The 24,948-nt window shown below is 39.3% G+C and overlaps 1 protein-coding gene across 2 annotated transcripts; it reads left to right on the top strand.

Annotated features, from left to right (window-relative positions):
* The first annotated feature begins 27 nt into the window (after nt 1-27).
* Nucleotides 28-24,911, top strand: skic2 (SKI2 subunit of superkiller complex). Of its 2 annotated transcripts, XM_057355017.1 has the most exons (29): nt 28-106; nt 343-464; nt 551-672; nt 766-883; nt 2,418-2,532; nt 2,607-2,681; nt 2,770-2,823; nt 2,915-3,072; nt 3,166-3,336; nt 3,576-3,721; nt 4,305-4,451; nt 4,556-4,640; nt 4,741-4,847; nt 6,041-6,187; nt 6,290-6,386; nt 6,482-6,694; nt 6,831-6,941; nt 7,021-7,132; nt 9,620-9,738; nt 13,688-13,819; nt 13,949-14,086; nt 15,387-15,491; nt 15,655-15,787; nt 17,977-18,103; nt 18,182-18,392; nt 18,657-18,767; nt 18,862-19,080; nt 20,382-20,522; nt 23,790-24,911. In XM_057355017.1, the coding sequence occupies exons 1-29, from the start codon at nt 94-96 to the stop codon at nt 23,988-23,990; spliced, it is 3,750 nt and encodes a 1,249-aa protein (XP_057211000.1). In that variant the 5' UTR covers nt 28-93; the 3' UTR covers nt 23,991-24,911. The 2 variants fall into 2 exon arrangements, with proteins under 2 accessions (XP_057211000.1, XP_057211001.1); XM_057355018.1 differs by lacking the exons at nt 28-106; nt 551-672 and having other exon boundaries at nt 352-464.
* Nucleotides 24,912-24,948: the final 37 nt, after the last annotated feature.

A 24,948-nucleotide genomic window follows, 5' to 3' on the forward strand; every position in this document is an offset into this window, starting at 1 on the left:
CAAAACCCAAATAAAAATAAATAATAAAAAACTTCCGTCGCTGTAGTGACGCGCCGCTTCCTGTAGGACTGAAAGTTTACCGCAGAAGCTGACATGAAGAGAACAGGTACGAGAAATCAATATATTCATATTTTTGAATGTGATGTGAATTATAGTGTGTTGTATTGTTTATCTGAGTATGTCTGGTATCATCATGATTGCTTTATGTTTGTAATCGCTTAACATATATGCCAGCCTAGCAACTTCAACATAAAATGCAATACATTCAGACTAACTTTGTTTTAGTGTCACATCATATTTGATGAGGTAGTGATGATCTGTTCCTCCTGTGTGTAACTTCAGTGTTGCCCCCCGTGGGTCCTGATGACTTGCCCCTGCATCTGCTGGAGGTGGGATGCTCTGGAAATTTCGAGCTCATCACACATCCACTGCCTAAGAACATGGCAATACCTCCATTGAACACGGTATATCGTTTAATAAGACATTATTCGTAATTATAAACCAACCTGTATCTATAACATTTATGTACTGCAATGTTTCATCCAATCAGCTCCCCCATGGGTTGCCCCCTGTATGTCTGGATTTAAAAGCAGAGGTGGAGAAGCGTTTTCTCAGTGATCCCGGTTGGCTCCCGATACATGATATAGACGAAGCCTTTCAAAAGTTCTCCAAGTACGACAGTGGGAATGTTTAGGAAACGCAACGTTTGTCTTTACTCTAATATGTTGGTCATGGTCAAACGTCTGCCGATGTTTTGTCTCTTAGGGTATGCAAAAGAAACATAGATGTGGATTCTCTTCTGCACGCTCCTCTGACTCCACTTCACACTGAACTGTCTGTGGTCAGAGACCCCACTACTGGAATGCTGCTGGGTTTCACTGAGGTAACGAGAACATTCAGTTTAACATACAGTAAATAGATTTCAATAGCACTTTTCACAATTTTGCATTACTGCTTAGCGGCTTTACATACATAAAGGTAGTAGAAACAGATAAGAGAGAGAGAGGTAATTATATTTAAAAAAACATGAATCTGTATTATCGCAATTTTGCAATTGTTCTCAATACGATGTAGGACAAACGTTTGTAACAGATTGTTCTATTCATATTCACTGTTTGTGTCAACATTTAAAAAGATGCCAGACTTTATGACAAATACATTACATTTTAAAACTTTTTTAGAAATAATCAGTCTCAACACAAACTGTAATAGATAATAGGATGAAGACTATAGATGATAACATGACAGTGGTATTAATATGAATGAGGGAAAGTGCTACTCTCATTATGATCACTGTAGTGAAGAAAGTCCCGCCTTCCAGTATAAACAGCCAATCATCAGTCATTAAAGACTATTTTCAGTGGGTGGGTCTCTGTCAAGTACTTGCCAACTTTTGTGTATGCGCAGCAGCTGGAACTTCTTGTAAAAATGCGGAATTTGAGCTTAAAAGTCCAATGTGTCATTTTTGGAGGATCTATTGACAGAAATGCAATATAATATACATAACTATGTGTTCAGAGGTGTATAAAGACCTTGCATAATGATGCGTTATGTTTGAATTATTTTAGAATGAGCTATTTCTATCTACATACACCGTACATGAAATTCACCATGTTGTTTCAAGGGCTGTATCCGTTCACACTATTTATACTTGTCTAGGTCGATTCTGTGTTTTATGCACAGCTCTTCCATGAACTACAGCCCTTTGATAAGTAGGAAGTACTGCTCGATCTTAAATCAGTACGAGATTGAATCGTTTATAACGTGCATTTGAAAAAGCAACACTCGTCAAACATCATCATTATAAATATACGTTATTATCATTATCACCTTGGTATTTCCTGGAACTACGTGTGTAAATCGCTCTTCTTCTGTGTCCCATATTCTGAGTTTGTGCGCGAGAGCGCCCTCTGGCTTCACTGAGAAACTGAACATAAAAATAACACACTATATCGTCACAGCCCTACAGTAGCCCTAAAGAGACAAACTGCTTTACAGAGCATGTTTCGTACATACGTTATCTCCTTCGACAAAGACGTGAAAACACGACGACATCTTAGTCCCGTGTCAGCCACCGTAGTGCTTCAAAAGGGAGGCGTGGAGTGAGCCATTGGTTGCAATTCAGAGCCTCGCCGCTAGACGGCGCTAAATTTAAAACACTGGACCTTTAAGAAATACAATTTAAGTGTTGATATCAAGTTTAATTGTTGGCTGGAAATATGCCATTTTATTGTTGCATTAGCAAGAGTTGAAGAAATGTCTGTCTCCCCCAAGTAGATAGGACTTGGTCTTGTATGACTGTAATAGCACTCCGGAGGTGTTGCAAATATGGCTACTGAGTGTGGAGACCCCCTTAAAGGGGTTTGGTTGTAGGATGACTTCCCATTGAGTGTGAATGAGTTTTTCCATTCTGTCAGGTACCATTAGATAACACAGGGTTGTCTGCGAAGAATTCACTGTCATTACAAAGACAGCCAGGACCTCCGTCAGAGAGCCTGAGAGGGAGTAACACAAACTACCCGTTTCTGCCAGGTACTGTTATTCATATTTTTATCAATGATTTTATTTCTGTTCAGAAATGGTTAAACCTACTGTTCTGTTTACAGGTGGAATGGAAGAACTGACATTAGAGCAGATCAAACAGAAATCAGACAAGGAAGAGGACATTGACTTTGAAAATGGTTGGTAAACCCATGCAGTGTCTAGAGAGACCAATGAACATCTGTACGTGTGGGAAATAAAATGTGACGGCTTTGTTTTTGATTCTAGATTTGTTGACTGTCGCTCCTGGAATGAAGGCTGGTATGGACTTCCGTAATAAAGGTCTGATCTCATACCTGCTTTCCAATTTCCCGATTTCTGACTTTGCATCACTGTGTTATATAGATGCACTGTGCTCTTTCAATGCGTTTAGAAACCAAACCCAAGAAGAGCGAGGTGAATCTTCTATCACTCCTGTCCAGTTTCGATGATGTCATCGACACCCTCACGGAGGACAAAGACGAAGTCCCACTAAAAGAAGAAGCCCCTAAACTTCCCAGAACCAACAGCCTGGAGGACCTGGAAACTAAGGTATGTTATTGTTTTTTAAAATGATTATTAAAAAGATGACAATCTTTTTCATATACATGGCATGTTTTTATCTTTTAAACCTGTATTCCACAGGTTTTGGACTTGTCTATTTCTCAACCTTCTGCAAACACCGTTGGCGGAACTGAACGGAAGAAGAAAACACAAGCAGAAGAGAAGGAAGAAAAGAAAAAATGGGCCATTCCTGTGGATGTCTCTTCGCCCTGTGGGGACTTTTACAAACGCATCCCTGATCCAGCATTCAAGGTATCAACACTGAACCAGCTGGAGTTTAGGGGAAAAATCTTGATTGTATTGTTACTGCAATTTCATACAAAAAGTATTAAAGGTGGTGCATAAAAAGAGTCAAATGAGAGCCAGAATCTCTCTTGAACGTCAAGTGAAGAGCACTGTTTGTACGAGACACAAAGGTGCTGCCGATGTAAAGTGCAGGTGAAACGTTTTATTCAGAATCATTTTTGTTTCCTATGCGTGTCTTGTGTCAGTATCCCTTCGAACTGGACGTGTTTCAGAAGCAGGCTATTCTTCGTCTGGAGGCACATGATTCTGTTTTCGTTGCGGCTCACACCTCAGCTGGCAAGACTGTAGTGGCAGAGTACGCGATTGCACTCTCTCAGAAACATATGACCAGGTATGTGAACATGAGACTTAATATCCACAGTTACATTAGTTCTGTCAGGTTCACTACCATCAAGAATGATTGACAATTAGTATACACTGTTCTGGGCTAAAACTAATATTATGGTTTGTTTTAGATGTAAAGCAATGTGTATACACCATTTAAGGTTAAAAAACGCTGTATTTTCCACACAACGTGCATGTTTGTATCTCCTCTTTGCCCCGCCTCTCTGAAACGCGCTGATTTTTGACAAAGCTCATGGCTCTGTAAAGCGAGGTGTGCTGTGATTGGCCAGTTAACCAGTGCGTAGTGATTGGTCGAATACTGCAAGCGTGTGACGGAAATGTAACGCCTCTTACCATATTTGGAACATCAGGTGGAGCCGGGGAAGGAGGAGGGTAATTTGCTCCAGAGCAATGCGATAAGCTGCTGTAAGCTGAAATCATTTTAAAACGAAAGCTGTGATGGCGTCATATTTCTTTAGGTAGACGAGTATCAGCTGATGCGGGCTTGACTCACGTGACCTGCCAGAACTAAAGCTATACGCTTGATATTTACATTTGACACATTGTTAAATGTCTGTTTTTCCTGGTAGGACCATCTACACGTCTCCCATTAAGGCCTTGTCCAATCAGAAGTTTCGGGACTTCAAGAGCACATTTGGTGACGTAGGGCTATTGACTGGAGATGTCCAGCTGAACTCAGAGGCCTCTTGTCTTATTATGACCACTGAGATTTTGAGGTGATAAAAAAAGCTGTTGTAGCAGTTACATGTAATCTGTAGTTTGTCATATGTGTGAATATTTTTGACAATCTTTTAAGCAGGCCGTTAACCTTTCTTTTTAGGTCTATGCTGTATAACGGGTCAGAGGTCATTCGAGACCTGGAATGGGTCATTTTCGACGAGGTTCACTACATCAATGACGCAGAGGTGATATTTCTTAGCAAATTTTTTCCTTGGAAAATGTCAAAATCTAGTTTTTCTGTTTTCAGTACTAGTAGTCATGTGACTGTGCTTTTTCTGTCCTCAGAGGGGAGTGGTGTGGGAGGAAGTGCTCATCATGTTGCCAGAGCATGTTAGCATCATCCTGCTGAGTGCTACAGTGCCCAACGCAGTGGAGTTCAGTGAATGGATCGGGTGTGTGAAATATTGACATTATTCTGGTCTGCTCGAATGCTTGCATGAAAATGAATATTCTCTCATAATTCACCCACAATCATCCACATAAATGACTAGGACTTCCTTTCTTCAGCTAAACACAACCAAAGATTTAAAACTATATCCAAAATCAGCTACAACCATCATAAAAACCGTTTTTAAAGTAATCTACATTTTAATCGACTGTGTGGTAATAAATGTTTTTCAGAAGTAATATGATTGATGTGAATGAAAAACAATTCATATTTTGAGCTTGTTTAGCAAAATTGAAACCAAAGCATCTCCATAAAAGTGTTACATCTTTAATATGGTTATTAGTTACATATTGAAAACTTAAAATCTTGTGTGTTTCTTGTTTTGTTGTCATATGATATTTTGTCACAGGACACGTGTTTTTTTAACATGTTCCCATTTTGAATTCGTTTTAGATTTGCTAAATAAGCTCCACCTATCGTTTCACCCCTTTATTTTTGCTTTAGAAGACATTTAGAAGTCATTTGAATGACTTTTATGGTGGATGTATGTGGCTTATACATGAACTTAAATACATTTTTATTTTAAAAAATGTAACGCGTTACAATAAGGCTCGTGTTTGTTAACATTACTAGATGCATTGAAGTGATAGTTCACCCAAAAATGAAAATTCTGTCATCGTTTACTCACCCTTTTGTCATTTTAAACCTGTATGACTTTCTTCCTTCCGCAGAAGACAAAAAAAAAAGATATTTTGAAGAATGTTGTTAACTGGCCCCCATTCACTTGCATTGGTTTTGTGTCTATACAATAGAAGTGAATGGGGGCCAGTGCTACGTTCTTCAAAATATATTCTTTTGTGTTCTGCAGAAGAAAGAAAGTCATACAGGTTTAAAATGACAAGAGGACGAGTAAAAAATGACAGAATTTTCATTTTTGGGTGAACTATCACTTTAACTGACATGAACTGACAATGAGCAATATAGTTTTTCAGCATGTATTAATTCTTGGTACAGTTATTCATTTTAGTTCATGGTGCATAAACAACACTTACAACATTTGATTTTAAAAATGCATTTGTAAATGCTGAAATGAACATGAACTAGGATGAATAAACTATGAACGAATGAATGAACTATTGTTTTATTCATCTTCCTGTTTTTTCTTATGTTTAACATCTCTATTTTCTCTGTCGCCAGTCGTATTAAGAAGCGGCACATCTATGTGATCAGCACAGTTAAGAGGCCTGTCCCTCTGGAGCACAATCTGTATACCGGCAACAGCACCAAGACTCAGAAAGAGCTCTTCCTGTTGCTTGATGCCAGTGGAAGCTTCCTCACCAAAGGGTTAGAAGTCATTTACATATAAAAGTACAGCAAAACCGTTCCAAAAGAGAGCGACAGTCGACAGTTTCTGTCATTAAATGTAAACTTCGTTTTGTTTATCAGCTACTATGCCGCAGTGGAGGCCAAAAAGGAACGCACCAGTAAACACGCACAATCTTTCGGCGCCAAGAACGCGTCACACAACACAACAGCCAGTCAGGTCAGTGTGTTTTGAGCTCCTGTCCACCTTTCTGACATCCTTTCATACATGCAGAAGGTCGTCCTGTAATGTTTTATCCCGTGTTGTTCTGGTAGGATCGAGCAGTGTGGCAGACGCTGCTGAACTATCTGTCTCAGCGGCAGCAGACTCCGGTGGTGGCGTTCACATTCTCACGGACGCGCTGTGATGAAAACGCCCGCTCGCTGACCTCTCTGGATCTGACCAGCTCAGTGGAGAAGAACGAGATTCACTCCTTCGTACAGAAGAGTCTGAACAGACTGAGAGGAGGCGATCGCCAGCTGCCGCAGGTACACAAGATCAATCCGTTTGGTTATGATGGTATGTTTCTTGTCAAATCAAATGTTTGTAATTTTTTAGAGCGAAAGCAAAACTATTGAGATGTATTGTTCAAATTGGAAAGCTATTGCCTTTTCGTCCTCTTAGATCCTGTCAATGCGGGACTTGCTGAAGAGAGGGGTTGGTGTTCACCACAGCGGCATCCTGCCGATCCTGAAGGAGGTTATAGAGATGCTCTTCTCTCGAGGTTTAGTGAAGGTTTGTGCGATGAGCTGTATCTGATAAAAAAATCGTTCTCAGTCTCTGTGTCATTCACCTCTCTCTCTCTCTCCATCAGGTGTTGTTTGCAACTGAGACGTTCGCCATGGGCGTAAACATGCCCGCCAGAACAGTTGTGTTCGACAGCATCCGAAAACACGACGGCACGGGTTTCAGAAACCTGCTGCCTGGTAAAACCCTGTTTTATTAAAGGGGTCATAGGACGCGGCTAAAACAAATATTATGGTTTGTTTTAGATGTAATGCAATGTGTATACACGATTTAAGGTTCAAAAACGCTGTATTTTCCACATATCGTGCATGTTTGTATCTCCTCTTTGCTCCGCCTCTCTGAAACGCGCAGATTTTTTACAAAGCTCATGGCTCTGAAAAGCGAGGTGTGCTATGATTGGCCAGTTAACCAGTGCGTAGTGATTGGTCGAATACTGCAAGCGCGTGACGGAAATGTAACGCCTCTTACCATATTTGAAACATCAGGTTCCAAAGCAATTGTACATGGGCAACTTATAACACACCAAAGACAGAAAAACACGTGTTCGCGCCATATGACCCCTTTAATTAGGCAGTCTGTATAAATGTTTGTATCTAAACACTTATTGCATTTATTCCTATTTCAAATTATAACCAATTCTTACCATAACAATAGATGTTATATAGTTAGAAAGTAGCTATTAGTTGGCAGAGACGCTACAGGCAGGCAGACGTTATGATGGCCAGGTGTTTGATGAATTGTTAGTGACTAATGAATGAGCTGATTCGTTATGCTGGGGTGCTGCAGATGTTTGTGCACATGGGACTGGACCGCATCCACATGGGTAATAAGCGGGCAGCCTTTGATGTCTGTGTGTGCATGTGTGTTTGTATGACACAGGAAGATAGATATTGTAGCTGGCTTCTTTTTAAGTCATGGCACACATACAGGTGCTGGTCATATAATTAGAATATCATCAAAAAGTTGATTTATTTCACTAATTCCATTCAAAAAGTGAAACTTGTATATTATATTCATTCATTACACACAGACTGATATATTTCAAATGTTTATTTCTTTTAATTTGATGATTATAACTGACAACTAATGAAAATCCCAAATTCAGTATCTCAGAAAATTAGAATATTACTTAAGACCAATACAAAGAAAGGATTTTTAGAAATCTTGGCCAACTGAAAAGTATGAACATGAAAAGTATGAGCATGTACAGCACTCAATACTTAGTTGGGGCTCCTTTTGCCTGAATTACTGCAGCAATGCGGCGTGGCATGGAGTGGATCAGTCTGTGGCACTGCTCAGGTGTTATGAGAGCCCAGGTTGCTCTGATAGTGGCCTTCAGCTCTTCTGCATTGTTGGGTCTGGCATATCGCATCTTCCTCTTCACAATACCCCATAGATTTTCTATGGGGTTAAGGTCAGGCGAGTTTGCTGGCCAATTAAGAACAGGGATACCATGGTCCTTAAACCAGGTACTGGTAGCTTTGGCACTGTGTGCAGGTGCCAAGTCCTGTTGGAAAATGAAATCTGCATCTCCATAAAGTTGGTCAGCAGCAGGAAGCATCAGAAGCGTCTCGCCTGGGCTAAAGACAAAAAGGACTGGACTGCTGCTGAGTGGTCCAAAGTTATGTTCTCTGATGAAAGTAAATTTTGCATTTCCTTTGGAAATCAGGGTCCCAGAGTCTGGAGGAAGAGAGGAGAGGCACAGAATCCACGTTGCTTGAGGTCCAGTGTAAAGTTTCCACAGTCAGTGATGGTTTGGGGTGCCATGTCATCTGCTGGTGTTGGTCCACTGTGTTTTCTGAGGTCCAAGGTCAACGCAGCCGTATACCAGGAAGTTTTAGAGCACTTCATGCTTCCTGCTGCTGACCAACTTTATGGAGATGCAGATTTCATTTTCCAACAGGACTTGGCACCTGCACACAGTGCCAAAGCTACCAGTACCTGGTTTAAGGACCATGGTATCCCTGTTCTTAATTGGCCAGCAAACTCGCCTGACCTTAACCCCATAGAAAATCTATGGGGTATTGTGAAGAGGAAGATGCGATATGCCAGACCCAACAATGCAGAAGAGCTGAAGGCCACTATCAGAGCAACCTGGGCTCTCATAACACCTGAGCAGTGCCACAGACTGATCCACTCCATGCCTCGCCGCATTGCTGCAGTAATTCAGGCAAAAGGAGCCCCAACTAAGTATTGAGTGCTGTACATGCTCATTCTTTTCATATTCATACTTTTCAGTTGGCCAAGATTTCTAAATATCCTTTCTTTGTATTGGTCTTAAGTAATATTCTAATTTTCTGAGATACTGAATTTGGGATTTTCATTAGTTGTCAGTTATAATCATCAAATTAAAAGAAATAAACATTTGAAATATATCAGTCTGTGTGTAATGAATGAATATAATGTACAAGTTTCACTTTTTGAATGGAATTAGTGAAATAAATCAACTTTTTGATGATATTCTAATTATATGACCAGCACCTGTATATGTCAATTTCCCTTTGCATATTGACAAAAAGGGTGCAAATTACATTTACATGCAGATGTTTCTATCCAAAGCAAGTGCGTTCAAGGCGTACATTATTTATCAGAATGTGTGCTTTGCTCTGGTAACAGTGCTTTACCTGTCGAGCTACCGGATCAAATTAAACTTGGTGTGTGTGTAGGTGAGTATATTCAGATGGCGGGCCGGGCCGGCAGGAGAGGTTTGGACGCTACAGGAACTGTCATCATCCTCTGTAAGGCTGGAGTTCATGATATGGCTGATCTTCACACCATGATGCTGGTCAGTACTGCACCCGTCTTTGTGTCTGTGTAAAAGTCCAAGATGTCGATTCTTATTCCTATCCTTTTTTTTTAAACTTTATTTAGACCACATGAGACACATCTGCCATGAATTTACGCATTAGGTGCATGTCACAAAATTGGCTTATATTTGAATGAACAAAAATAGTAGTTAAGAGACTTTTAGATACATCTGCATTGCTTAACTGTTTTATTTTCCACCAGGGGAAAATCGTGTACACTTAATGCAGAATTTTAGTTATAGGGCAATTCCAGCGTTATAGATGTGACATTTGCAGTCATAACTTGAAATATAAACTCTCAGAGAATGTATTTATTACCAATATATTAAATCATCAGTTTATAGTTTCCTAAATCCTTGTTAATAGAATCTAGACAATGGGAAAATATCAGTCTACGCATAGTTTTCTATTTAAAGGGATACTCCACCCAAAAATGAAAATTCTGTCATCAATTACTAGGGATGTAACAATATTATCGATATCGTGTTATCGCAATAGAAAAATTGTCTCAATATTATCGTGGTCACATGACTGTATGAAACGACATAGAATGTTAGAAAAAATAATAGACTTTGGCACAGTCCATCTGGTGCAATTATTTTATTTTATAAAAGGGATTTTTAGGTCATTTGACCCATCTCATACTATAACTCATACCTCTAAGCAACAGTTATGATTAGAGGATAAAGAAAAGAGGACGCTTATGGCACGTTTCCAAGTCATCGTTTGTCTGTTGAAACATTGCAATAAATACCGTACCGTGGGTGTTATACCGAGGTATTACCGTACAGTGAGATTTTGATATTTTTACATCCTTATCATTTACTCATCCTCAAGTTGTTCCAAATCTGTATACATGTCTTTGTTCGGTTGAACACAAAGAAAGATATTTGGAAAAATGTTAGCAACTGACATTTCTGGGACATCACTGACTACCATAGTAGGAAAAATTATTGTGGCATTTTTGGTTCTGTTGAACACGAAATGAGATATTTTGAAGAATTTAGGAAAACAAACGGTTCTGGGGCAACTTTTGGCTACCATTGTCATTTTTCTACTATGGTGGTCAGTGATGTCCTTGTTAGTTGCTAAAATTCTTCCAAATATCTTTCTATGTGTTTAACAGAACAAAGAAATTTATGCAAGACCAAAAGGGGGGGCGGGGGTTAATTCATGACAGAATTTTCATTTTCGGGTGGAGTATACCCAGTAGACGCGACATTTTCTGTGTATTAAAATGCACAAAACAGAAGCAATAATACCCAACAGACACCGAAGGGAATCCTCCTTTAAGGAAAATAGGATAGACAATAGTTATTATATTTAAATTTTCATGTGCCCATTTATGAGGAATATGAGCATTTTGGATTGGACATTTCTGAAAGCCTCACTTACGGGCAATAGCAAGTGTAGCTTTGTACTGTACAAGTAGATTTGACTTGTGATTTTCAGGCTGATGTGAGAGAGTATAAGAAAACAAGAATGACCAGAATTTAAATACAAGTATTTAAATGATACAGCTGGCTTTTAAAACATTTATAATTCCTGCTGTTGATGAATTTGACCCCATGAGAGCAGGATCAGTACGGTTTGTCTCTCGGATGGCTCTGATATCTAAGTGCTCATCAGGTCTGTATCATCATCAGCTCCATGGCAACAATAACACAGTGTGTTGTCAAGTGCCGCTGTATGTCAACCCCGTTTCCTCATTCGGACTACACCGAAGAGTCAATCCCAATCACAGTTTCTTTGTTTGTTTTGTACTATTTATGTTTGATGTTTTTTTGTAATCGTTCTTATGCTATATATTTTTAGTCTATAACCTTCAAACTCGCTTACAGACTGCACATTACACCTTGTCCACACCAGACGTGACGTGACATGTAACATTAAAAAAAGAATGTTTCTTACATAGAATCAATTAGGGATGTAACGGTATCAACATTTCACGATACGATAGTACCTCGATATGAAGACTACGATACGATTTTTATTGAATTTTGTGCAGGAAAAAAAACAAAACAAATGAAGACTTGGAAAAATGTGGTATAAGTGTTTATTAAACTATGACTGAACAAAGATCACATTTATTATTTTTAGATTAGGTAATTTTAAAGTGCAAAGAACAGTAATATAATAGCATAAAAATTAATAACATAAAAATTGAGAACATGAAACATGAAAAAATTAAAATGAAAAAAGTTTGAGTTGTTTGTCAACTTTTAACAACTCACAACCAGTCAGGTACTCGCCTCATTCACTGCTTCACTCACACACTCGCCTCATTCACTGCTTCACTCACTGCTATTTTTTTTCTCCTTGTATCATCATGAAACTTTTCGGGGTGATGTAACAAATGGCTCTTCATATTAGTCGTATTCCCCGAATTGTACTTCACCGCAGTCTGGCCGTGTCTGCATATTGTTTTTCGTCTGTCCGTCACCTTTTCTCGTTTCTTGTTACGGGAAAACCGAAATGCTTCCACACATGCGATTTATAATTCGCTTTAGCTTCAACTAGAGGTGGAATGGCCAAAAATCTATTTCAAGGAATGAGTAATTTTATTTCACGGTAACGATATATTTCATGAAACAATCTCCCATTATAATTTTATATTTTATACCTCATTTTTCTTAGATTGATTTAACTAATTTATTTATTACAGTTCATTTAAATGCTCACCATAGTTAAAATGTAGGTAAGTTATGAAAATGTACTAAAGATATCAAATTAAGTTCTGATAATCAGATGTATTATTTATTCATATTTATCTTCTGGCTATATCATATGTATACAGTAGGAAGATAGACAACATATATAACAATAAAGTATGAATATGCACAAACAATGAGAGTACAGTATATGACTAAACTGGTGTTCATGGGGTCTGTACTGTAGGTCTTTATCGCTCTTCGCTCTCTATTAGATGAGCACCTTTAGTGTGTTGCGACTCTGTCTTTAGGTTAGTTTATTCTCGGGCTTGTTTTTGCACTGTGAGTCTCTGGTGACTCCTCACGCGTCTCCCAAAAACTGGAGGTAAGAAGCGCGTCACATCAAAGCGCTCACGCGCATCATCGCGCATTTCAACGCAAGTTTCACCTTGGCTCGCCTGAAGTTAAACTTTATAAAACTATTAACAGCTTTTCAAAACAACCTGACTTCTGAAATACGTGTTGAGAATGAGCTTTTTTAAATGCTGGCGCAGATCGCTGCACGAGCACTGCGGGTGAGAGAAGCGCCGGACTGGAGTGGATCACTAAACTACAGACTGAAAGAAGGTCAAAAGAATGTTTGATACGTTCATTTGTTACGGGTGGATTAATTCATTAGTTTTTTTCAGAATAGCGCCTAATTTGCAGAGCGCCGAGTTAACCACGCCCACTTATTTACATTCCGCGGAATACATGGAATAGAAAAATCTCTTACGGTTGACATTTTATTCCGCGGTAACGGAATATTCCGTCATTCCGCCCAGCCCTAGCTTCAACAATTTGTAAATCCGTTTCTTTGCCACTAGCGGCATCCGCCATTTTCGCTCAACTTGATCTGTAGAGGGCGGCAGCAGAGAGCAGAGGATGATGGGCACGCATGGGTTGATGGGAATTGTAGTTCCCGCTTCCCTCAACTCGCTCCATTCGGCTGAAAAAACTACACTTTGCCTGGAAGATCTATCGTCATGCGACCACGATAGTATCGAAAAAAATGCTATCGCGATACTTCGATATTTACAATACCGTTACATCCCTAGAATCAATTGTAGCTTGTTGTGGCTGGTGTGGACAAACTATAACTAACATGGAAAGATTCTGATTCAAATGTGTTGCGACGTCATGTCTAGTGTGTGGACACAGTGTTGTAATATTCTAATGGGCCTTGAGGTTATTATGGGGTGATGCCATTTAAGTGGGATGTTTTCCTGGTTGTTAGGGGAAACCGACAGTGCTTCAGTCTCAGTTCAGATTGACTTACACGATGATCCTGAACCTGCTCCGTGTGGAGGCGCTGAGGGTCACAGACATGATGAGGAGAAGCTTTTCTGAGAACCATAGAGATACACAGGTAAACGGACTCATTTCCCAGCAGCACTGGATGAACATCGAATGGCTCCAGTTATAACATTTTCTTGATCAATCTTATAGACCGAATGAAATATGCAACATTGTGAAAGTTTCTGCCTTTTTCATTCAGGCCAATGAGAAGAGAATAAGTGAGCTGAGACACACGCTCTCCTCTCTCCCTCCACTGGACACAGAGGGACAGTTATCTGATATACTGTCATATTACCACACCATCACAGAGCTGCGCATCACCACAGAAACCCTGCAGGTACGCACACACACACACAACACAACCAACACAGAGACCCTGCAGGTACCTATCACAGAGCTGTGCATCACCACACAGACACCCTGCAGATTTGGTACACACACACACACAACATACACAATTATCAAAGAGGCACACATCACAACAGAAGTAACTCAGTGGGGTCTTTAGAATACCCTGTGACCTAATGCTGATATAATGAACCTTTTTATAAAAGAAACAAAAACATATCACCAAATTTGCTGTTTTTCAGGAAATGGAAAAAACACTGTACTTTTTAAATCATTCAATAATGTGTTGACAAGCACTTTTTATTGCTTAGATAAAAACCCAGTGACAAACATAAAGGGTGACCAATAATAATGATTTATGGTAAAAACATAAAAATCACAAAAATATGGAGATACAAAGTTTCAGATTGACAGCAGCGATACACACTGCCCATCTAAAAAAAAGGTCACACACTCTAATATTTCCTTGGACCACCTTTAGCTTTGATTACGGCACGCATTCGCCGTGGCATCGTTTCGAGAAACTTCTGCAGTGTCACAACATTTATTCCCGTCCAGAATTGTATTAATTTTTCGCCAAGATCTTGTATTGAGGAGAGCCGGACCGCTGCGCAAAGTCTTCTCCAACACACCCGAAAGATTCTCAATGGGGTTCTAGAATCCATGTGTGAAAATGATGTCTCATGCTCCCTGAACCACTCTTTCACAAATCGAGGAATATGCCCGTGCCATCAGGGAAGAAAAATCCATTGATGGAATAACCTGGTCATTCAGTATATTCAGGTAGTCAGCTGACCTCATTCTTTGGGCACATAACCTGACCAACTGCAGCCAACACCAGATCAAAGCACTGCCCAGGTGGTGACTTTTTTTTGGAAGGGCAGTGTATAACAAACAAATCTGCACATTTAAAATGTATACATTTGGTTTATTATTGGAATACCAGACAATACCAGATTGGAATTGTTTGTTTTCTGAGAAAATGCATAATTTTGTCCCTCGTGTCTTGTTCAACCCTGTTAATGGTTCAACACTTTTTATCTATATCTGTCATTGGCCGAAAACTAGAATGCAACCCATGAATATACAGTATAAGCGCAAAGTGGTCGTTGTGAGAAAAACATTCGAAAATTATTCTTTTACAAATAATATATGTTCTGATTTTAAGTATGCGAGTTCCAAACTTACTTCAAATGGGTTGTAGTAGTTTAAACTATTGGTGCTAGTTGATCAAATTGTTCTTGTTTGAGGAATTCACACTTAATTATATGATTCACTGTGTTTGTTAGCAAGCTGTTCTGGAGTCAGTGAATGGACTCAAAGCGCTGTCTGTTGGGAGAGTGGTGATAGTGAACAACACCCAGCACCACAATGCCCTGGGAGTCATTCTACAGGTGTGTGTAATATTGCATGAAGAACAAACTTCACGGTAGATTGAAGAATACGTTTTTCCTGGATCGCAACCAGATGTACAGTCTCCCAAATGCATAAATGTAAAAGGTCTAGTCATTAACACAGATCTCCAGTATTCAGTCTTTGTTTCCTCTCCTCCCACAGGTGTCCAGTGATTCTGTAAATCGGACGTTCACTACTCTCATTATCTGTGAGAAGGGCAACGAGGAGCCTTCAGATAATCAGTCTAATAAATCTACAGCTCACATCTACAGCTCTACACTGTTTATTCCAGAGGGTCAGTCATACACACATACACACACACATGTTGGCATATGGGGTTTATGATTTTTATACTGTACAAACTGAATATACTAGCCCCCACCTAACCATCCCCTTAAGCCTAACCATCATAGAAACCTTTCTGTAATTACCAAACAATCGACATTTACTATGTTTTTAAGTGATTTCCCTGTTGAAAAAAACAGCATTAGCTGAGTTAGGTATGTTTTGATGCTGGTTTGACCAGCTTAAACCAGCACATGACCAGCTTAAACCAGCACAAATCAGCATCAAAACATACCAAACCAGCATATGCTGGGTTAGTTTTAAAGGGGGATTTAACGCTGTTTCATGCATTCTGACTTCTTTAAAAGGTTAAACGTGCTGGCTTCTCATGCTTAACATGGTCAACTTGTCAAAACATGAGTTGGACGTATTACGTAGTATTTCTGTTCTCGATACACTCCCCCAGCGTTCGTATAGGTTTCGGAAAGTTTTTTTCGAACATGAAAAACCTTTACGTAACAACTTTTCTTAGTCCCTTATTGGGCAATTCTCCCGGAAAAGCACGCCCACGGCAAGGCGAAAGAAATAGCCCGAACACACATCAACCGATGAGCGATAGGAACAAGACCCGCTGCATCAAGATTGGCTGCGCTGTGCAGCTCGTTACTCTTGCGATAGTGAGAGAAGTTGAGGTGTGTTTGTTTGTTCACGGCATTTCAGTGATGGATGTTATATAAACGGTGGATATAACGCTGGGTTTGCAGATCGTTTGAAACTGATAGATGGAGCGGTCCGGACATGAACCGCACGTGGTGAAACTAAGTCATATGTCAGGGTTTTGTTGGCAATCGGCGCGTACGTGCATAATGTAAACAACACAAACTTATAGTAAATCAAAACAGTTATGCAGGGATAATGGGTTGATGTATTGTGTTTGTGATTTAGTTCCTCCCCCAAGCACCCCCAGGACGTCGTCTATTTTTGGAAATAATCGTACAGCTGTATCTATCTTTTATAAATGTGATCAAACTAAATACTCTTCGAAGATGCGCATTATGCAATACTACTCTATAGGTACTCAAGATTAATATGAGATTGGAAGAAACTGCAGCATTCAACCGGACCTTTAAGTGATTTAGACACAGGAAGTGTCCCGTAAACCATGTTTACATTGTTATGCATAATATTATTCACATTCGTAAACTACATCATTTTTTTGTCGTTGTTTTAAAGGAACACTCCACTCTTTTTGGAAATAGGCTCATTCTCCAACTCCCCCAGAGTTCATAAGTTGAGTTTTACCGTTTTGGAATCTATGTAGCCGATCTCCGGGTCTGGCGATAGCACTTTTAGCATAGCTTAGCATAGATCATTGAATCCAATTAGACCAGTAGCATCGCGTTCAAAAATGACCAAAGAGTTTTGATATTTTTCCTATTTAAAACTTGACTCTTCTGTACTTATATCGTGTGCTAAGACCGGCGGAAAATGAAAAGTTGCGATTTTCTAGGCCGATATGATTAGGAACTCCCATTCCGGCGTAATAATCAAGAAAGTTTGCTGCCGTAACATGGCCGCAGCAGGCGCAGTGATATCACGCAGCGCATGTGGAAATAGGCTAACTTCCATCAACATATCCAACGTGACCAACTGCTTGCAAAAGGAGCGTGCCTTGCAACCATGGAGACATTTCAGGCGCTGCGTGATATCACTGCTCCTGCTGCAGCCATGTTACGGCAGCAAACGTCCTTGATTATTACGCCGGAATGGGAGTATAGTTCCTCGGTATATGTCTTCATTGGTGCCAATATTTAAAAAAAAAAACGGCAATCATTAATTTTGCCTTGATATCGCCATCTCTGTTTAAAAGATAAAATTGCAGGTTACTTTGTTATTGTACAAATCTTTAAATAGGTTGAGGTCACATGGTGTCAAACAGACATTTTTGACTAAATCAAAATAAATCATCATTATAAGCTTACCATTATAAATCGGCATAAGATAAAGAGACAGTTTTGAACACCAATGTACTTGCTTTATCCAATAACATTTTTATTATATTATTTTATTATATACACATTATAAATGTGTTATTTTGTTAAAATATGAATTGCCATGCCTACACTAGCAAATGAATTCTGATATGTTTAAACTAAAGTAAATGGCAATGTACGTGTGCGTGTGTGTGCGTGTGTGTAGGCCCGTGCAGTCATACAGTGCAGAAACGGAAGTTGCAGGACATCTCCGCCATCACAACTAAAACCCTCAAGGTCATTCCAGAAAGAATCATTGACAACTACAATAAAAGACTGCAGCCACGCTTCAAGTATGTCTGTTCGCGTTTTTTAACATGTGTACATTTGCATTTGTTGTGCATAAATGTAAATCACCCTTCCATTCCCAGACTTGATCCACCAGGTCAGGCCATTTCAACAGCGACCCAAGAGCTCCTGCGTTTAGCGGAGGCCAATCCCAATGGCATAGTGACCTTTGACCCCGTGAATGACCTGCACCTGAAGGCTGTGGATGTGGTGGAAGGCGTGTTGAGACAACGAGTGTTACAGGACAGCATCAAAAACTTCCACTGCATCCACTCGCCCACCTTCACTGCACAGGTCTGCCTTCCTTATGCAGATTTCTATTTTATTCTGATAACTGCTTCCTTTTCTATTCCAAATGTCCGTTCTGATGCACATTCTGGTTCACATTTTGTATGCATTTTGCATAATAACTCTTCCAGGCTCCCAGACTGCATTTACGGATTATGACGGTGATGGGGCGGGATAAGGATGTGTGTCATTAGCACTAGACCTCTTGTGCTGATGGAGCGGTGCGATAAACTGTTATTAATAAATTCTCTCTTTCTGTGTCCGGCTCAGTTTGCACGTGTGCAAGAGAGGATGAGTGTTCAGGAAGAGCTGGACAAGCTCATGTTCCTGGTGTCTGATCAGTCATTGACTCTGCTGCCTGAGTACCATCAGAGAATCAAGGTACGATATAATCACAAATATTTTTTACAGTGCATTCTCGGATGTATTATGTTCCATTGAGCAATGTTATTGTCGTTATGGATTATAATAACAGGTGTTGGAGGCTCTGAAGTATGTGGACAGCACTGGGGCAGTTCAGTTGAAGGGACGTGTGGCGTGTCAGATCAGCAGTCATGAACTGTTACTCACTGAACTGTTGTTCGAGAACACCTTGAGTCCTCTTGCCCCCGAGGAGAGCGCCGCCCTGCTGTCCTGCCTCATCTTTACACAAAATACCCAGATAGAGCCGCACATCACCAACACTTTACAGGAGGTAATGCATTGCAGAGCGAATCATCCTGAGTATTATTTGAGCCGGAACACACATCATAAACCTTAAAAATAATGCAGTGCCTCAAAACTCAATATAGTATATCATTGGCATACAGCATTAAAGGTTGTAAATTTAGCCGCATCTAGTGGTGAGGTTGCGAATTGCAACCAGTGGCTCACTCCACCCCTCCATTTCGAAGCACTACGGTGGCTGACAGAGAACTAAGATGTCGTCACGTTTTCCCTTCTTTGCCAAAGGAGATAACATATTTACGAAACGCGTTCTGTAGAGCAGTTTGTCCATTTAAGGCTACTGTAGAAACAACATGGCGAATTCCATGCAAGGGGACCCGCGGGGTATATAGATAGAAATAGCTCATTCTGAGGTAATAAAAACATAACGCTTCATTATGCAAGGTCTTTATAGACCTCTGAAGTTACATTTATGTATATTATATTGCATTTCTGTGAATAGATCCTCCAAAAAAATACGCACAGCACCTTTAAATAATTCAAGCTAATGTTATTTTCAAGCAAAAGGATTTATGCCCGAAAACACAAGGTGTGGAATTCTTTGTATTACTAATCTAAAACATTATGCACATCTGAAATGCATTTTATTTGCCCTCACTGCCAACAGAATAGCATCAAATATTCTCGTCCCCATGGTTATGGATGGATGTGAATTTGTACGGTTCTCTGATTTCAACACCCAAGGGATGTGTATATCAGAGTAGTGCATGCAGCACGGCCGCTCGCTTTATGCCTTTAGCGGAGTGTTGAGTCACACACGCCATGTCTGTGTGTGTTGAAATGCCCAGAAGCATGGAAGTGCTTTAAAGCGACTGTAAATAAGTCATGACACAAGAGTGAGAAGCACCCAAGACTTTTCATAGTCCATAGTGTCTTATGTACCGATGTGAAAACACTCTTACTCTACAAACGCTGAAAGGTGAGGGTGCACAGGTGATGTGGCTACATTTTTTGCTGTGCTCTAGTTTTGTAAGCACTTAGACAGCAGAGGTGGACTGATGCTTTGCTGTACTAAGAGAGCGACTATGACTGTCACTTGTGTATGTTGTGTTGGGTCATTCCGTGTCAAATCAGCCAAATTTTGGATACGTCCCCCTCTAAAATATCGAAATTGAATCATTCTTTCTGTGGAGAAAGACGTACAGTATTTAAATGATGATGAAAGCCCAAAATATGAAATGCCATGGATGACTATTTACTGAGCAAACATGACACCTGAATTTTGTCTTTCTTCCCTGAATCTATTTCTTCCCTCTCTTGCATTGTCAGGGCATCAATCAAGTGCTTTCTGTGGCGCAGCGTATTGGTGAGCTCCAGAGGGATTGTGGGATAGCTCAGACCGCTGAAGACTTTGTGTCCCAGTTCAAGTTTGGCCTGACTGAAGTTGTGTACTGCTGGGCAAGAGGCATGGTGAGCACTGAACCTAAAATACAAATGATGAGTATACTGTATACCCTCAAAATATAATGTCACAGAGACTAGACTACAGTATATAATGCACACTGATTCATTTTAAACTGCTTATTCTTTGAATTTAAGTATTTTTATAACTTTTACACAATGAACTTTATTGATACTTTAAATTGCGTGGCTTTGATCATGACTTCAATTAGATAAAATGGTCACAAAAAAAGGGATCAAACTATTATAATAATTTGGGAGTGGAGCTCCAGCCAACAAGAATATTTTAGCCACCAATGTGGTAAATTATTGTTGAATAGTTTAATTGCAAAAACTTTTTCTCAAAAATTTGGAAAAATCTTGTTTTTTATTGTGCATTCCAGTAAATATCAATCAAACTGCAGTTGGGTTGTTTTGATGACGTAATAATAATAAAAAAATATTCTAAACATATACAGCAGAATGAATGAAATATAATTTACATGAAAAGTTGTATAAAAATAGATAGTGTATTATCTGGAGGATATAATTATTAATTGCACGTAAAACACCGTTTCATTAACTGCGTGTATACTTCTACATTGCACAGAAATGTCTACCTATGTGTCTGTATGGATGTTTACGGATTTAGTGGCACACACCAACATATGTATAATTCAGAGAGTGGTCTTGTGCTACCACCTCTCGTCGCCAGAGGCAGCAGTGCAGCTGAACTTCCGGTGGACTAAAATGCGCTTTGTTGAGAAAAATACTTGATGTTTCGTTTTGGTTTTGTTGTATATTAATTTGATGCACTTAAAGAAATATTGAGGAAAACAACCCAAAAATTAGTCTCGTATACGGTGGAATATGTAAAAAATTAACGGTTTATTCGTTTTTCTGTTTTGAAAACAAAAACGAATAAATGAATTATCCGAAGGTACCCGGACCGTGTATCATCTGATCATTTGATTATTCCATTCAATATAACAAACGGAAAAAGAAAAAAAACAGTCGATATTTCGTTTTTCCGTTTTTCTGTATGCACAAAAATAAAAAAACGATGTTTTTCTTCTTATTTCAGCTTTAAAGGGGAAATCCAATAAATAAATAAAGCAAAACGAAATAACGACCCTAATTATAGTTTTTTCATTTTTTGGTGATTTCCCAGGGTCTTCTGCGCGCGTACGCTTTGCGCATGCGCAATGTACAGCGGTTTACCGGGATCAAGTGCATGCGAACTTGCGAAGCTCGAAATGGAAATGAATGTATTTGCATATGCTTTGTTTGTACTTTTCACTCCCACTAAAAGAGTCACACTGAGAGAGGACATGACGGTGGAAAATATTTCAAATATATACTGTATATTGAACAATGCCGTTCACATGCAATACTTTCCAGAGCTTACAGTCGAAGTTTGTTAGCATTATTGCTTTTAATATGTGACATTTAAGTGAACAGTTAAGTAGCCACAGCTCGTTGGCAGCAGCAAACGTGTAAATCCATAAATTACTTTTGTAATTTAGAAGTTATGGGATGCGAACAGCCCCTCCCCCCCATGACCTCACTCAACCGAGTTCATTAGGTTCCCCCAGCTAAAACTTCCCAGCTAAAAGATGTTCAGTTTGTGTTGAAAGAAACTGTGAGTTTTTTGTGTAGGCTAGTCATTTGCACTATTACATTACATCAGTTTTAGCTAAATTAACCAAGTAAACTGCCAAATGATTGTAGTCATGTGCCTATGTCTATCTAGGGAATAATTTCCATTAGGCTACTGTTTTTAGGTAACATGCCAGAGCCTGTACCTCACGGAGGGACCATAATAATGCTGCAGTGTTCCCCAGAGAGCATGGCCTCTTTTCCGACATCTCGTGATATGTCATATTATTAATAAACATTTGATGAATATGAAACACGTACAGCTCGAGTGAAGCCATTGTAAATGATAACTGATCGATCGCGAGATTCGTGAAGAGCTCTAGGCGCGCTGCCGCGCTCACACAGTGCGCCTGCGCGCGCTGAAATCCGTGCAAAATCACACAAAAATGAGAAAAACAGTAATTAGGGTCGTTATTTCGTTTTGGTTTATTTATTTATTCACAAAAATAAAATATCGACTGTTTTTTTTCTTTTTCCGTTTGTTATATTGAATGGAATAATCAAATGATCAGATGATAGTTTCAGATGATTCAGATCAGATGATTTTTTTTCTCCATTATTCATCATTGGAGTTTGGGTTCCTCGCCACAGCAGAGCAGTGCAGTGTTGGCTTGCTCACCGGGAGACTGCATTTATTTATTTATTCGATATTATTTATTATAATGATCTTGCTTGGTCTATAAACACCATGCACTGTGCTGTGTTTTACCTTTCTGTGGTTTTCTTATTTGCTCCTGTAAAGCTGCTTTGGAACAATGCACATTGTGAAAAGCGCTATATAAATAAAATTGAATTGAATTAAATTGAATTGAATTGATACACGGACCCTGTTGCCGTACGTAATTAAACGTATTAATTCGTGATGAAACAAAAACTACTTAAACGAATGTGTGTTTTCCCCATGTTAAAGATTTGGTGTCTGACAACCCCTGCTAATAAGGACAAACATTCAAGTATACAGGGGAAATTGCCTGATAGGCTACAAATATACAACAAACTTTCTAAATTTTGTTTTGAACTCATGAAACTACAAAGTTGTGACTTTTTCCATTTATTGGAGTTTTCTATCAAGTATCAAAATGTAATTAATCTTGCAATAGGCGATAGCAACCGCATGTCGAGAACAATAAGGACGAATATATAGCATCAAAGTGCAATTAAGCGCAAAATGTTTGGTACATGTATGACTTGAACAGCCATTTTCAAATATTTTCATCATTTTATTAAAAATAAATACCTTTACAATCTGATACGGAAAAAGTTCAGCAAATAAAAGTCGCGAACCCACGACGACATGAAGCAGGTAACACTCGCGTTACGCTCTATGCCACCGGAGCAGTTAAACTTCATGCGCCTTTCTTACATTTTGTCTATTCTAATCTGAAACTGATGGGCGGAGTTAGTATAAATAGTCTCTGTTTACAAAGCGGGCTACTTGCACGGTAAATAGACGCTCCGTATTTTTTATTTCTTATTATATATTCTTATTTATATTCTTAAAAGTGGTGGGGACAAAACTGACTTTGGCAAAAAGTGGTGGGGACATGACCCACCCATCCACCCGCAAATTACGCCTATGATTTCGAACACACCTTTTAACAGTTTTCGATGCTGGTGTTGTGATTGTGTGTCTTGTAGCCATTTGCTGAGATCGCTGAGTTGACAGACGTGCAGGAGGGGACGATCGTTCGCTGCATTCAGAGGCTGGATGAGGTCCTGAAGGAAGTGAGGCAGGCCGCTCGCATCGTCGGCGACTCCGTCCTCGGCAGCAAGATGGAAAAAGCTTCGCTAGCCATACGCAGAGACATTGTGTTCACTGCTTCGCTCTACACACACTGAGAGAAGAAAATATTGTGGCATTTTGTGCGTGTATGAAATGGGAGTGTAGAGAATAAGTACCTACAAAACTTTACTTGAACTACTGAGTGCATGTTTACATGAATTGTGTTTGCACTCCTGACCAAAGTTGTGAACTCAGTCTGACATGGTTGTTGACGTCAATGATGAACTGTTATTACAGTATTTATATACAGCAATAAAATAAGCTGTGAATGAAGTGCTGTTGGACACTGGTTTCATCCATATGAAAAGGTCTAAGGTTTGGCGAAGTTGTGATGATGTTTTGTTATGAATTGTGACGTACATCTGAGCGTAATGAGAAAAATGTGGGGCGGGGTTTGGTTTCATTCTTCAGGAATTTATTTCATTAAAGATTATGAGGGCACATAAAAAAGACCCGCACGGATAAATCAGTTATAATAAATACAGCAATGTTATAAATGAGAATCAGCATTTTTTATTTCACGGTGACTTAAAAATAACTGCAGTGATATTTTAATGTGAAGGACATTATGCATTTCACCATAGTAGTAAAATTACAAAGGTAGTCAAGGTGCCCCAGAACATTCTTCAAAATATCTTCTTTTGCGGTAAACGGAGCAAAGCAATTTTTCCTACCATGGTAGTTAAGGGTGGCCAAGAACTGTTTGGTTTCAGGTGTCCTTCCAAGTATCTTTCTCCGTGTTCATCAGAACAAAGAAATGTATACAGATTTGGAAAAACTTGAGGGCGAGAAAATCAAGACAGAATTTTCATTTATGGGTCAACTGTTCCTTTAAGATTTCTAACTTGTTAATTCTATAAAATGATTGAAGGTGTTTCGTATCACAGTCAATGTGTCTGTTTTCAACAATTCTTTAAATTGGTTAAAAAAAGTTTGCAGATTTGTTTGCTTGGTTGCCCACTTAACAATAAAATCACACTTTCCAAAAATAACTTGCAGAAATAATATATAAAA

The sequence above is a fragment of the Triplophysa rosa genome, linkage group LG16 (assembly GCF_024868665.1).
Source record: "Triplophysa rosa linkage group LG16, Trosa_1v2, whole genome shotgun sequence".
Lineage (NCBI taxonomy): Eukaryota > Metazoa > Chordata > Actinopteri > Cypriniformes > Nemacheilidae > Triplophysa > Triplophysa rosa.

What these genes read in the sequence shown, in the direction of transcription:
- skic2 (XM_057355017.1), top strand. An exon ending in TCCCTGATCCAGCATTCAAG is followed by an intron (nt 3,337 to 3,575) that starts GTATCAACACTG and finishes GTCTTGTGTCAG; the next exon opens with TATCCCTTCGAACTGGACGT. An exon ending in TCTCTCGAGGTTTAGTGAAG is followed by an intron (nt 6,942 to 7,020) that starts GTTTGTGCGATG and finishes TCTCTCCATCAG; the next exon opens with GTGTTGTTTGCAACTGAGAC.